This window comes from Oncorhynchus gorbuscha, linkage group LG01, assembly GCF_021184085.1.
Source record: "Oncorhynchus gorbuscha isolate QuinsamMale2020 ecotype Even-year linkage group LG01, OgorEven_v1.0, whole genome shotgun sequence".
NCBI lineage: Eukaryota > Metazoa > Chordata > Actinopteri > Salmoniformes > Salmonidae > Oncorhynchus > Oncorhynchus gorbuscha.
The window spans coordinates 12,824,773-12,840,153 of NC_060173.1; the positions used below are offsets into that span (position 1 = coordinate 12,824,773).

At 43.3% G+C, this 15,381-nt stretch overlaps 1 protein-coding gene across 1 annotated transcript; it reads left to right on the plus strand.

Moving 5' to 3' along the window:
* The first annotated feature begins 646 nt into the window (after positions 1-646).
* Positions 647-12,456, plus strand: LOC124033208 (G1/S-specific cyclin-D1-like). The gene is made up of 5 exons (XM_046345176.1): positions 647-1,030; positions 2,624-2,839; positions 3,310-3,469; positions 8,922-9,067; positions 10,529-12,456. Exons 1-5 carry the CDS (start codon positions 833-835, stop codon positions 10,682-10,684), a joined length of 876 nt encoding a protein of 291 aa, XP_046201132.1. The 5' UTR covers positions 647-832; the 3' UTR covers positions 10,685-12,456.
* The last annotated feature ends 2,925 nt before the right edge of the window (positions 12,457-15,381 follow it).

Genomic DNA, 15,381 nt, shown 5'->3' on the forward strand with positions numbered 1-15,381 from the left:
TCTTTTTGTTTTCTCGGTATTTGGTTGGTGTCCTCTGTGGGTTCTGTGGGTTCTGTTTGTGAACAGTGCCCCAGGACCAGCTTGCTTAGGGGGCTCTTCTCCAGGTTAATCTCTCTGTACAGTAGGCTATGGCTTTATTATGGGGGGTTTTGGAATCGCTTCCTTTCAGATGGTTGTAGAATTTAACGGCTCTTTTCTGGATTTTTATCATTAGCGGCCTAATTCTGTTCTGCATGCATTATTTGGTGTTTTACATTATACACAGAGGATATTTTTGCAGAATTCTGCAGTCTCAATTTGGTGTTTGTCCCATTTTGTGAATTATTGGTTGGTGAGCAGACCCAAAACCTCACAACCATAAAGGGCAATGAGTTCTTTAGTTCTTTAACTGATTCAAATATTTTTTAGCCAGATCCTAATTGGTATGTCGAATTCTCTCTCTCTCTCTCTCTCTCTCTCTCTCTCTCTCTCTCTCTCTCTCTCTCTCTCTCTCTCTCTCTCTCTCTCTCTCTCTCTCTCTCTCTCTCTCTCTCTCTCTCTCTCTCTCTCTCTCTCTCTCTCTCTCTCTCTCTCTCTCTCTCTCAGTGGACGCCGCCTTCCTTTAATCTGCTCTCTAATAACAACAGGCACGTCACTGACAAAGTGCGCGGAGGGGAGGGGAGTTTATTGAGGAGAGCAGAGTTGGGTCGCCTCCTGAGAGCTTCCACACAGCAGTCGCAGCAGACAGAGCAGAGCAACATCCAAGGTACTTTTAGGGGAAGCAATCAATCATTTTCTCTATCAGTCTCTCTCTGTCTCTCTCATTGCTCGAGCGACTGCCGAAGCCGAAGGAATGGAACGTCAGTTGCTGTGCTGTGAAGTGGAGACCATCCGGAGAGCTTACCAAGACTCGAACCTGCTCAACGATAGAGTTTTGCAGACCATGCTAAAAGCCGAAGACAGTTATCTCCCAGCAACGAACTACTTCAAATGTGTACAGAAAGAGATTGTACCTTGCATGAGGAGAATTGTTTCTACATGGATGCTGGAGGTTTGTTCAAGACACACTTTCTAACAGATACATAACATTCCATTCACTGAAACATATAGGTCTAGCCTATATGCCCTTTGGAATAATAACAGGCAACATACGCTACTAACATGCGTCTATAAAGATTACTTGTCCTGTGTTGGTCAACATTTTCTATAGGCCTACCTTTATTACATTAGACCTAGTTATTCACCCAGTTTATAATTTGGACTACATTGAGAGGTTGTCTGTGAGACTCATTGAGCCTCATTTTACCAGATACATGCTGCAAATGACGTGAAATATTCCCTTATATTATGTATTCAAGGGAACGAACAATTTAGTTTCATAATTCTCTAAATGAAAGTCAATGTACACGTATGCAGTCACAAGTGCCAAAATGCGCCATCTTTGTTTTCTTGTGGTTTATAGCACTTTTGTGTTTTTAAAAATGTTATAATTTTGTCACTGATGTGTTCGATATAGTAGTCTAATTGAACTCGTATGCATTTGGAGCTATGTTTATATTGTTAAGTTACAACTTGATAAAGCAAACTTCCAACTGAACCATCAACGTGGATGTGGGAGTTGTAAAGGTCGAATCTAGTCTAAATATGGTTAATAGCTTCGATCCCTTTTGAGAGAATGCAATGAAAGTGTCATATAATGAAAGAAGAGACATTGCTTAAAATTTACATGATAAAAATGTTCTCGTGATGTGGACGAATATACTTTTTATTAATTTCTAAAGTTGCATGCTGTAATGAGATGTGGGCGCATGGTCCTTGTCCAATTTAGTGGCTTACAAAAAAGTTAATTTTTGACCAGTATTATTTTAGTTATTCGGGATAAGACACTTCTGTCCGATGAAGTATACGTCTTGGACTGTTTACATTCAATTGTTACATGCTAAAACAATTTTAAAAGATTTTAAAAGATTTTTTGAAAATATGACGAACTGCAATTGCTTTCTACGCCATGTGCTTGCCTTGAGGCCACCTTTGTGTCCACGAGTGAAATAAAATGTATGTCAAAATGTTGTAGATTAATCCAAAAGGTCTTACATCTGCATTTACGGTCACATAATATGCATTTATATGCATGTATGACTCGTGTTATTGTTTGTTGATGACTTTGTAGTAGTGATGGTCACCGATATGTAACATCTCTGTGCATTTTTTATTTTTTATTTTTATTTGATATTGATATCATATCGGTTTGTAGAAAGAACAGTTCATACAACTGCTTTCGGATTGCCCATTGGCTCTGGGGTAAACGTTCTGGTAGCCTAAAGCTACCCAACCAGTTTGAAAACAAGGGGATCCCTGATGCCAACAGTTGTTGGCCCATCAGCAGGCAATTAAGTATGCATAAATGCGAAGCTTTTTTTTGCCTGCAGGAACAGTCATGTATGCTTTTCTTTTTTTACAGAACAGTGTAGGTTATTAACAGGGAGAATAAACCAATATCATGATATACCTTGCTCATATCGATATCAAATTATATTGAATTATCAATATTGGTGCCCACCACTACTTTGTAGTATATAGATATAGGCCTATACAGGTATAGACAGGATATGTAATACATCTTTCCTTTGGTTTTTGATCACAGGTGTGTGAGGAACAGAAATGCGAAGAGGAGGTTTTTCCCCTCGCTATGAATTTTTTGGACAGATATTTGTCTGTTGAACCGACAAAGAAGACCCGACTACAATTATTGGGAGCTACCTGCATGTTTCTGGCGTCTAAAATGAAGGAGACCATTCCTCTAACCGCAGAGAAGTTGTGCATATACACTGACAATTCCATCCGACCAATCGATTTGCTGGTAATTTGACTTCCTCATCATGTTCTCATTATTTGTATCCAATGTAGATTCTGTTAACGAGCTTTTGTATAATATAGCATAGTGTATGCCTATAATCATAACTATAATTAATGTGTTCATTATAGTCCCTATAGCCGTGGTTAACTTTGGGAGATCAATCATTTAAAATAAAAAAACAACTCAAATTCTGAATTAAATTCTCAATTCTCAAACCTAATTCCCATAACATACTTGTATCAATGATTGTAATGATAAGTCAGTGGCACAGTGGCAGAGCGTAGGCCTGTGTGGTGCATACCCCCTCTAGTGGTGTGTTGGTGTCTTGAACCCTTGCACATTGTCCTACTACAGGTTATTATCTCTCTCTCTCTCTCTCTCTCTCTCTCTCTCTCTCTCTCTCTCTCTCTCTCTCTCTCTCTCTCTCTCTCTCTCTCTCTCTCTCTCTCTCTCTCTCTCTCTCTCCCCTACAGCAAATGGAACTACTAGTATTGAACAAACTGAAATGGGATCTAGCCTCAGTGACTGCGCACGATTTCATAGACCATTTCCTCTCCAAACTACCCATCCATCAGGACACCGAGCAAATCCTGCGCAAGCATGCCCAGACCTTTGTGGCCCTCTGTGCTACAGGTATGCATAACGGGAGCTCCACCACCACCTGCCTGTCTTGTTACAGATGTAGGACCTTAATTTGATCACCCTGTTACAGGAGAACCTTCCTGCAATGCAGGACATTTAAAACTTGTAGTGTATTTTAAGTTTTAAAGGCTTCTGAAGTTTGTAATTTCCATTTAGACATTTCAGCATTGATTTTTCCTTACAAAAACATCCATTAATTATAATCCACATAATAATTCAGATTTCCTGTGACTGTAGGATTACTTTCCTGCTGTAGAAAACTTTGTCAAATTAAGATCCTACATCTGTATACTGTTGACTGCTCTTGCTGTTGTTATTTAGTGCTACTGATTTAGAGGGCTGTTGTAGGCCTACATATCCAGCTGGGTTATAGATATACTGTCTGTGTGGTACTAAAGATGGGGTTTTAAGGTAAGCAGTTACATTGATATTTGTCAATGGCGTGATCAATCCCATAGTGAAAGCTGTGAGTTACATATATATTGTCTTCTCCGTATGTCTGATCAGTAGGGAAAATACTTCAGGGTGATACTTAGACATAGCTGCTGTTGCACCATCCATTTTCCACCGTGTAGAAATCCTTTAAGCTCTGTCATAGGCCTGCACAATGGAAGACTGCTCTCCAATTGCAGGCAGACTTTTAACCAAGATGATACTGAGGAGAATACCTGCTCTGTAGGTTTCAAACCTGTACCTCCTCCTTCAACAAAAGTGGATTTGTGCTTTAGGAAACTATTTTGCCCTGTGGTAAGTCAGGGGAAACTCAAGGTGCTGTTTGAAGTTACTGCTTACTGTTTGGGCTGGAGGTGGTGAGGTAGAGGGGGTTTGGGCTGGAGGTGGAGGGGTATAAAGGGGGTTGGAGGTGGAGGGTTTGAGCTGGAGGTGGAGGGGTAGAGGGTTTGAGATGGAGGTGGAGGGGTAGAGGGTTTGAGCTGGAGGTGGAGGAGTAGAGGGTTTGGGCTGGAGGTGGAGGGGTAGAGGGGGTTTGGGCTGGAGTTGGAGGGGTAGAGGGATTGAGCTGGAGGTGGAGGGGTAGAGGGGGTTTGGGCTGGAGGTGGAGGAGTAGAGGGTTTGGGCTGGAGGTGGAGGAGTAGAGGGTTTGGGCTGGAGGTGGAGGGGTAGAGGGTTTGGGCTGGAGGTGGAGGGGTAGAGGGGGTTTGGGCTGGAGGTTGAGGGGTAGAGGGGGTTTGGGCTGGAGGTGGTGGGGGTAGGGAGTGGAAGACAAGAGAGTGTGAAAGCATGTTGAAGATCCTGTATGTGCTATTTGTGATGAGTAATACTTCTAAGGAAGGGATTTAACTATTCTGAACAAAATATAAGTGCAACATGCAACAATTTGAAAGATTTTACTAAGTTACATTTCATATAAGGAAATACATTAATTGGGCCCTAATCTATGGATTTCACAAGACTGGGAATACAGATGTGCATCTATTGGTCAAAGATACATATGAAAAAGTAAGGCATGGACCAGAAAACCAGTCAGTATCTGGTGTGACCACCATTTGCCTCATCTTCACATAGAGTTGATCAGGCTGTTAATTGTGGCCTGTGGAATGAATGCTCTTCAATGGCTGTACGAAGTTGCCGGATATTGACCCTAACTGGAACACGCTGTCGCACACGTCCATCCAGAGCATCCCAAACATGCTCAATGGAAGACATGACTGGTCAGTATGCAGGCCACAGGAACATTTTCAGCTTCCAGCAATTGTGTACAGACCCTTGCGACATGGGTCTGTGCATTATCATGCTGAAACATGAGTTGATGGCGGCAGATGAATGACACTGCAATGGGCCTCAGGATGTCTTCACAGTATCTCTGTACATTCAAATTGCCATTGGTCAAATGCAATTGTGTTCGTTGTCCGTAACTTATGCCTGCCCATACCATAACCCCATTGCCATGATGGGGCACTCTGTTCATAATGTTGACATCAGCAAACCGCTTGCCCACACAACGCCATACACGTATGCAGTTGTGAGGTCAGTTGGACGTACTGCCAAATTCTCTTTAACGACGTGGAGGCGGCTTATGGTAGAGAAATGAACATTCAAATCTCTGGCAACAGGTCTGGTGGACAGTCCTGCCAATTGCATGCTCCCGCAAAACTTGAGACATCTGTGGCATTGTGTTGTGTGACAAAAGTGCACATTTTAGAGTGACCCCCAGCCCAAGGTGCACCTGTGTAATGTTAATGCTGTTTAATCAGCTTCTTGATATTCCACACCTGTCAGGTGGATGGATTATCTTGGCAAAGGAGAAATGGTCACTAACAGGGATGTAAACAAATTTGTGCACAACATTTGAGAGAAATAAGCTTTTTGTGAGTATGGAACATTTCTGGGAACTTTTATTTCAGCTCATGAAACATGGGACCAACACTTTACCTGTTGTGTTTATATTCTTTGTCAGTGTAGTTTTGAACTGCTGCCAAATTGTTGTTGTCAAAGGTGTTTCGATAGGCTTTGACACACCCCTGTGAAATACCCCTGTGGAATACACCCCTGTGAAATACACCCCTGTGAAATACATGTCTGTGAAATACCTCTGTGAAATACCCCTGTGGAATACACCCCTGTGAAATACACCCCTGTGAAATACCTCTGTGGAATACCTCTGTGAAATACCTCTGTGAAATACACCCCTGTGGAATACACCCCTGTGAAATACACCCCTGTGAAATACCTCTGTGGAATACCTCTGTGAAATACTTCTGTGAAATGTATTTACTGTACTTCCTTCATCTTGCCACCATAGAAGAGATGATCCCCTTTTTATGTCTCCTTTGTTCCGAGTCTGTGGAGTCTCTTGTTTATATAGTTCCTTAAGGGAGGCTACTGGCTGGCATTCCTACATTTAATCTAAAGTCTTTCATGCATTTAGTACTTTTCTCTTTAAGGGGAGCATATGATTGGGTAGATTTAGTGAGGATATGATTGGGTAGATTTAGTGAGGATATGATTGGGCAGATTTAGTGAGGATATGATTGGGTAGATTTAGTGAGATATGATTGGGCAGATTTAGTGAGGATATGATTGGGTAGATCTAGTGAAGATATGATTGGGTAGATCTAGTGAGGATATGGTTGGGTAGATCTAGTGAGGATATTGGCCCAGATAATGGCTCTCTGGCTTGCCTTTATGCCAGTGTCAAGTTCAATTAATCTGACAGCTCTCTACCTCAAGCCTTGTCTCTAAACTCTTTGTGGTGCAGGCTCTTGTAATGGGAGCTCAGTCACAGTGATGCCCCATACTCTTTGCATGGGTTGGTGGGTTTAAAGGGGGCTTGCCTCCTAGACTGGGAGGCCTCCTAATTAATATGGTCAAATTAATGGTCTGCGCCTGGTGATTAGACCTGTTGTTTCACACAATGTGCCCTGCCCGAGGAGCCCGTGTGTGTGTGTGTGTGTGTGTGTGTGTGTGTGTGTGTGTGTGTGTGTGTGTGTGTGTGTGTGTGTGTGTGTGTGTGTGTGTGTGTGTGTGTGTGTGTGTGTGTGTGTGTGTGTGTGTGTGTGTGTGTGTGTGTGTGTGTGTGAGAGAGCACCGCTGCCTGGAGTAGATGCATTGTCTCTCTAACCACTTAAAAATAGGAAGTGAGACGTGATCTTTCCAGAGCGGGGTACCAGCAGAGCTAGTTGAAGGGTGATTTATTGCATTGTGAGGTTGCGGAGAAGAGGAAGGAAAGGGGGTTTGGCTGCAGGGGGTTTGAGCTGGAGGTGGAGGGGTAGAGGTAGTTTGGGCTGGAGGTTAGGGGGTAGAGAGGGTTTGGGCTGGAGGTGGAGGGCGTAAAGAGGGTTTGGTCTGGACGGGGAGGGGGTAGAGGCAGTTTGGGGTGGAGGGGTTTTGAGCTGGAGGTAGAGGGGGATAGAGAGGGTTTGGGTTGGAGGTGGAGGGGGTAGAGGCAGCTTGGACTGGGGGTAGAGGGGTTTTGGGCTGGAGGGGGTAAAATGGGGTTGGGTGGAGGAGGGGTAGATGGGGTTTGGGCTGGAGGGGGTAGAGTTGTTTTGGGCTAGATGTGGAGTGGGTAGAGGGCATTTATGGCTGGAGGGGTAGAGTGTGTTTTGGCTAGAGGGGGTAGATTGGGTTTGGGCTGGAGGTGGAGGGGGTAGAGGAGGTTTTGGCTGGAGGGATAGAGGGGGTTTGGGCTGAGTTGGAGGGTTAGAGGGGTTGGGGCTAGAGGTGGAGTGGGTAGAGGGGGTTTGGGCTCGAGGTAGAGGGAATAGAGGGGGTTTTGGCTGGAGGTGCAGGAGGAGGAGTAGAGGGGGTTTGGACTAGAGGTGGAGGGGGTTTAGAGGTGAATGTCTCTTTCTTTCTCTGTGTGTGATTATTAAGCAGCTTTTGGGCTGAATAAATAATTAATCACCAACATCATTATTCCAACAAGTGCAATAGGTTCCACCTGTACAATAGGGTTCTCCCTGTGCAATAGGGTTCCCCCTGTGCAATAGGGTTCCCCCTGTGCAATAGGTTCCCCCTGTGCAATAGGTTCCCCCCTGTGCAATAGCTTTCCCCCTGTGCAATAGGTTTCCCCCTGTAATGTATGCATGCCAATTTACTCTCTAAGTGGACAGAGAGAGGATGATAGATAGAGAGTATAGAGAGAGGGTGCTGGAAGGGGAGGATAGAGAGAGGGGTCTGGAGAGAGGAATACAGAGATAGGGGCATAGAGAGAGGGTGCTGGAAGGGGAGGATAGAGAGAGGGGTCTGGAGAGAGGAATACAGAGATAGGGGCATAGAGAGAGGGTGCTGGAAGGGGAGGATAGAGAGAGGGGTCTGGAGAGAGGAATACAGAGATAGGGGCATAGAGAGAGGGTGCTGGAAGGGGAGGATAGAGAGAGGGGTCTGGAGAGGGGAATACAGAGATAGGGGCATAGAGAGAGGGTGCTGGAAGGGGAGGATAGAGAGAGGGGTCTGGAGAGAGGAATACAGAGATAGGGGCATAGAGAGAGGGTGCTGGAAGGGGAGGATAGAGAGAGGGGTCTGGAGAGAGGAATACAGAGATAGGGGCATAGAGAGAGGGTGCTGGAAGGGGAGGATAGAGAGAGGGGTCTGGAGAGAGGAGGGATGATGGCTGCAGGGGTGTAATAAGGTCTGGGACCTACAGCATAGTTCATCAGTACCAGGAAGGGCATCCTGCCACATATCAGCATGATGTCACTAGAACTTTAGAATGCCTCTGTTCTGATTCTGCTGGACGCACGGTCTCTCTCCTCTCTCCCAGTGAACAAGGTCATTATTGAATTGTTTGTGGATCAAATGCCTTGCTTCAGGAATTTGACCTGTTGCCTTCTCTCTCTCTCTCTCTCTCTCTCTCTCTCTCTCTCTCTCTCTCTCTCTCTCTCTCTCTCTCTCTCTCTCTCTCTCTCTCTGTCTCTGTCTCTGTCTCTGTCTCTGTCTCTGTCTCTGTCTCTGTCTCTGTCTCTGTCTCTGTCTCTACCAGATGTCAAATTCATTGCCAACCCTCCGTCAATGATCGCAGCGGGCAGTGTGGCGGCTGCTGTGCAGGGGCTGCATCTGAAGATGGACGATGCAATGTCATCCCAGCAACTGACTTACTTCCTGTCCCAAGTCATCAGAAGTGACCCGGTACGCGAGGACAACCCAGTCTCGTGCAAAAACATTGAACTTGAACATATAGCTCCGAAGAGCTCCTAATATAACAAATGTATCATAATTATGCACAGGTTTTCATACTTTATCTATGCCCGACTCTTTAGTCAGTTTGAGATGTATCTTCCACAGATTCCATTTATTGATCTCATTGCTTCCACTATGTGGTAACTCGTGGGGGAGAGGGGATGACAGTAGAACCAGAGAGGAGAGAGGGATCTGAGAGACGGATGTGGAGCAGCAGGTAGCCATGCCATAAACCCTGTCTCTGAAAGGGGCTAGGAAATGAGAGGCGAGTGAAGTCAGCTACACAACAACAGTGTGAAAACGTTCTCGCTCATTGTTCCCATGGTCATTGGTACAGGGGCCTAACTCTTGTGGCGTCCAAAAGGAAAGGAGGAAAACATCTAAGTCAAATTAAAGTAGAGGAGGCACCATGATTAAATGCACTTTTGAGCATGTACTTTTTTTCTAGAAGTCTGTTGTGCATATTCACATAACAAACACAGGACACAGTCCTAATTTCATCATTCAATACAGAATCTCTCATTATTTCAGAGGAATGTCACAAATTACTTTTTTTTAAATAAAAACACTTTTAAGCTATCCTCTCTTTTAGGTTAATAACTTAGTATTGTTAGCAATAGAATAACTTGTGAATCCTTCCTCCACTGGTCTGGCTCTAGTTTCCACAGGCCTCTTTGATCCAGGTAATAAGGACCGTAATCATTAGAATGAGATCCCTGGGGCTCTCCTTCCCCCACCTGACTGAGGGTCTGGCCCTCTTATCCTTGGCCCAGTGAATTGCTTTAGCTCCTATTGTTTTGGGGCCATAAATGGGTGCAGATTGGGTTTCCAGTCGTTCTGGATGTATTGTCTTCCTCCTAATCCTCACATAGTCACAGCCCTTCCCGGTAGAGTACCACTCTTCCCTTGTGGTTCTATGTGTGCTGCCACGACTCCTTAGCCGCGGTCATTGGTACCATTGTCATACCATTCTAATAATGTATACAGATGTAGGATCTTAATTTGAGACAGTTTGCTAACAGCATGAAAATACGTCAGCAACAGGAAACGTGAATTATTTTGTGGATTATAATTCATGGATATTTTTTTATAGCAGTTGATACATTTGACATAGGCAAATCAAGTCTGAAATTTGAAAGTAGATATTACAAACTTTAGAAGCCTTTTTAAACCTTGAATACACTACAAGTTTGCATTACCTGCAGTGCAGGGAAATTCTCAACAACAGAAGAGTGCTCAAATTAAGATCCTGCATCTGTATTGTTCAGATAGATTGATCATTGTTGTTAGAAGGCAGACCAAAAGGCCACCTGTAAGTCAAATGCCTCTGCCAGTAAGTGGCGCTCATTACTGAGAGACCATCTAACGCTAGTTCATATCTCATCACTCACAATGTGTCTCCCTCTGCAGGACTGTCTACGGGCGTGTCAGGAACAGATCGAGTCCTTATTGGAGACCAGTCTCCGTCAGGCACAGCAACACACTGTTTCCACGGACACCAAGAGCATGGATGAGGAGGTGGACCTCTCGTGCACGCCTACGGACGTGAGAGATGTGAACATCTGAGTGGGACAGTGTTGTCTGGTGCACTCCAAGGAGAGGCCATAGCTGGAGGAGAGGGCTGCGGGGAGAGAAGAGGATGCGCTGATTGACACTGTCTCAGCAGCACCGCTCCCAGCTTACTGCGCTCCTACCTACTTACATACCTGTGCTCATAGCACAGGGACTGGTCTGGCCTGGCCTGGCCTGGCCTGGCCTGAACGTCTTGTCTGGCTCCCAACATGTGTTGTAAGGGATCAGCCAGGTCTTCCTACATTGCTCTCTGTCCCTTCACTGGTTTAAGGCAGCATCAATTGGGCGTGGTTCCAAAACAAGCTTGAATAAGAAGAAAATGAGATGTAGTGCTGTATGTGCAACATAGACAAACTATAGAATAATGAACTAGGTCTTCTTTTTGTTCAACTACAGATTGAGTACCAAACACCTGCAATTTCTCACATAAAAAGCTAGTTTGAAGTTGTTTGATGACATAGGCGTTTTAAAGTGTGTTAATTAAACCCACTTCTAAAGGAGCAGAGGTTTTTGCTGTGCCTGGTTTGTTTGGTATGTCCATGTTTGCCTCAACGTTTAACCAACTTTGAGATATTGTTTAGAAAATCGAGTCTTCTAACCTCCTGTTAGTTTTAAATGGAGAATGTAACCATATACAATGTCATTTTGTTTAGCATACTTTTTTCAATTATCATCAGAGGACTGTGGATTACCTCTTGTCATATCTGCTGACACACTGCATTCGGAAGACAGCAAGCTAGCCAGTACGGTACAGGTACTTCAGAATGTCATCAGGAAGAAGCCTACATTCTATTGTACTGAATACTTGCAGCATTGCATTCTGCCACAGAATGATTAGCTAGCTGTCCTGTATGCTCTCTCTATGTAAGCTAACACAGTCCACTGTCTTTATAGAAGTGTTACTCTGTCTTACTTTCTAAAAACATTCCATCAGTAACGCACTTTGGGTCAATAACTCTTTACTGACTATTTTTTGAGAAGAATGGAATGGTTTGGGAACAACGACAGACCTGCCTCAGGGATGTCTAAATGTGGTGTTATGTGGGAAAGGCAGGACATAGTAGGATGTTTTGGGAAGTCTAATCTATTTATCCAGCTATAGTACCTGGTCCCAAGCTTTCTTAATAGTAAAGACACAGTGAAAGATGGCAGTGCCATCCTCAAAAGAAGGAACCTTTCTATCAGTTCTCCTCATGATAGTTGATGACAGATTTGAACTTTTCTAACTGCTTGAATTGAATCTGAAGCTTGTAATTTATAGTTACATGAACAACAACTATTTATTGCACAATATTCTATTTTCAAGGCCAGTGTGGATCATGATGACAGAAGACTATTTCATGTCAATATGTCAAACCATTCAATACTTTGAAAGGCGAGGTGGAAGTCAACTCAAAATATTACTTTGAAATCATTGCATTGGCTTAGTGTCCTGAATGTTGAGGAAAAGCTCAAATTAAAAAACTAAATGTTAAAAATTTTCCCCTGTCATCAAACAAACATTTAAAAGGCTTTTATATCATTTTGCACAAATTCAAATATGTATTTTTTGTATTGTTAGAGATCTGTGGAGGATGAATCTGGAAGACATAACTGAAGTTGCTAAGGGGTTGCTAGGGGAGTGATAGGGGGCCATGAAGTACAGTATGTGGGTAAACTGCAGAATCAAAGCGTTTGATTGTATAATGACAGAAAAATAACGAGTGAACACTCCTTAAGATGAGGCTGCTATGGAGGAATATTCCCAGCTAAGTTTCACAACTAAATGAAATTAAAAATAAAATAAAAATAATGCTTTCTTTTCTTATCAATTGTTTGCTGCTACTTTGTAGATATTTTTATTAAAATGTCAATATACTGCCATGTAATAAAATACATTTTCTCATAGAAAATTACATGATATTATTGATATTGTCCTTCTTTCATAGTTGTATTGGTATGTAATCAGATTTTTTTTAAACTCTTGTTATATGATTTCTGCTCTATTCAAATGGTTTTTAAAATAGAGCTCCTGTTTCCTTCACAATACCTCATGCCACAGACACAATTATACGTTAATTTCATCTGAGTTTTACTTTTTTATTTGCCTATGATGATAGTCCTGGTATAATAACGTTGTTATAACTCCTTTATTACATCTTTATAAGCCCTTTTTAAGTTGTTTCAGTTAAGAAGCCTGTATCCCCCATTAGGTCGACGATGGCCATATATATATATATATATATATATATATATATACAGCTTTTGTACAAATTGAAAGCAGATATGATGGACTTTTGTAAATGGTATCTTTACCTATTAAGCCATAGGTTGTTTTCTGATAGCGATTTAACACCATTTTGATAAAAAATAATAAACATTGTGCCATCTTGTGTCATCAGCTCGAAACGACCAGAGACATGACATTATCAATCATGTGTTTTTACTGCACAATAAATGGAAAATAAAAAATGACAGGAGACCACTGCATCTTTTGTCTTTATAGTATGTTAGAGTCCCATACTGAGCCAATATTGTGTTTTTTTGTCATAACATGAGAAAATACTGTATGCCTCTGGTCTCTGTGAGCAAAGGCAAGTAAATACATTGCATGGATATGATGCTGCTGTAGAAGTCTTTCTCATTGTGATTCCAACCTAGTGGGGAACATTTGTTAAAAAGACATCAGGCTCGTTTGCATGTGCGTGTGTGGGGGTGGGGATGGAGGGGGGCAATAGAGAGGAAGGAGAGGGACATAGTACATACTATTTTGTTATGCATGGAATGCTTTTGAAGGAGTATAGAGGAATGGAAAGGCTGAAACCCTAATCCTTTCTCACAGGCCAGTGAACATGAGCTGGACAAACAGTGAAGAATGGGCCAGGGCAGTGGAAGGAGAAGAGCAATGCTGTAGCCCTACCGCCAGACCGTATCCCAAATGCCACCCTATTCCCTACTGAAGGATGTAGGATCTTCATTTGAGCAACCTGTTGCAGGAGAACTTTCCTGTAGTATATTTGAGGTATTAAAAGGCTTCTGAAATGTGTCATTTCCACTTTGAAACATCAGACTTGATTTACCCTTACAGAAAATGTAATTAATTAAAATCCATGTAATAATTGACAATTCCTGTTGATGCAGGATTATTGTCCTGCTGTAGCAAACTGGCTCGAATTAAGATCCTACATCTGTAGTGCACTACTTTGCCAGTCAGCAAACCGCCATGTGCCTCGGGTCAAACTGCACGACCATTGTTACGTCACACAACAGAACAGCTGCTGTAGTAACCAGCCTCTTACTGCATAATGTCATTTATTAAACAGTAGAGAGAGAAGTAGCTTTATCCTCTTCATTAGCTTGTAAGATTGTAAATCTGCTTTTAGTTTCTGTCCTCCAGAGAGTTAACACTGCAACCATAAAGAGTAGCCTGTAAAGGGATGTACGCTGTGATGTGTAAATTAGTTACAGTATAACGACTGCAGGGTTTTCCTCTTATGTGACTACTTTCCATACCAGCTGTCGCTTGTCTAGAATACTGCTTTCTAGAGAATGCTGCTTTCCCTCTCTCCTTTTCTAAATGATCTCTCTTACCAGCACAAAATGGTCTTACAGACAGTGCTTCTCAGAGTTGTCCACTTTGTGCTTTTGCATTTTACACTGACACACACATTATGAAGAAGAGGGTCATGGTCGTTGGCACACAGGTTTACAAGCGGTAAAGCTGGCAGCATTTGACGTGAAGTGCTGTTTGTTTGCAGAGCGGAGCCTTGAAGTAGAGAGAGAGATACCAGAGAGAGAGAGAGAGGGAGAGAGAGAGAGAGAGCGAGAGAGAGAGGGAGAGGGAGAGAGAGAGAGAGAGAGCGAGAGAGAGAGAGAGAGAGAGAGAGAGAGAGAGAGAGAGAGAGAGAGAGAGAGAGAGAGAGAGAGAGAGAGAGAGAGAGAGAGAGAGAGAGAGAGAGAGAGAGAGAGAGAGGAGCCGAGAGAGAGGAGTGAGAGAGAGGGAGACAGAGAGAGAGAGAGAGAGAGAGAGAGAGAGAGAGAGAGAGAGAGAGAGAGAGAGAGAGAGAGAGAGAGAGAGAGAGAGAGAGAGAGAGAGCAAAGCAATGTTATCAGTGGGCCTCAGTTCATGCCGCCAGTCCGATCCTCACCTGCTGCAGAGTGCCCTCACTGTCCTTTCGGCAGCTGGCCCCTGCCTGCTTTGTCCTGCTGAGTTCTGATCCAGGCCTCTTCTAGGAAAAGGAAAATCAGAAAGGCAGCTGTCCAGCAGCATCAGGACAAAACCAGCCTGGCAGGCAGCAACATTGTGCAGACAGACTCTGTGGCTCTCATTCACTCTCAACCAACTGTAGTGGCATGTGGTGTCACAGGGTCCCAGAGGAAGGGTCATATCACCCTCTACTGGAGGGTCCAGAACAGATTAAGCACACGTCTGATAATAAGGCAATCAATACTGTTGTTGTCATACTTCCTCCTTTCTATAGAATTTTGGGTCACACTTTCAACAAACAAAAATGTTTACGAATTCATCATAAACCTTCTATAAGACCTATATAGATGCATGCTTCAGAAATCAATCCTCATGGCTGCAGAGCTTGAGAAAAGACTATGCCACATTGCTACCTTGTGATTCTCTATTTTACCCAGATGATGGCAGCACTTTGCTGGATTATATTTGCTAGGTAACTGTTATGGCACCCAGACAATCCCAATGG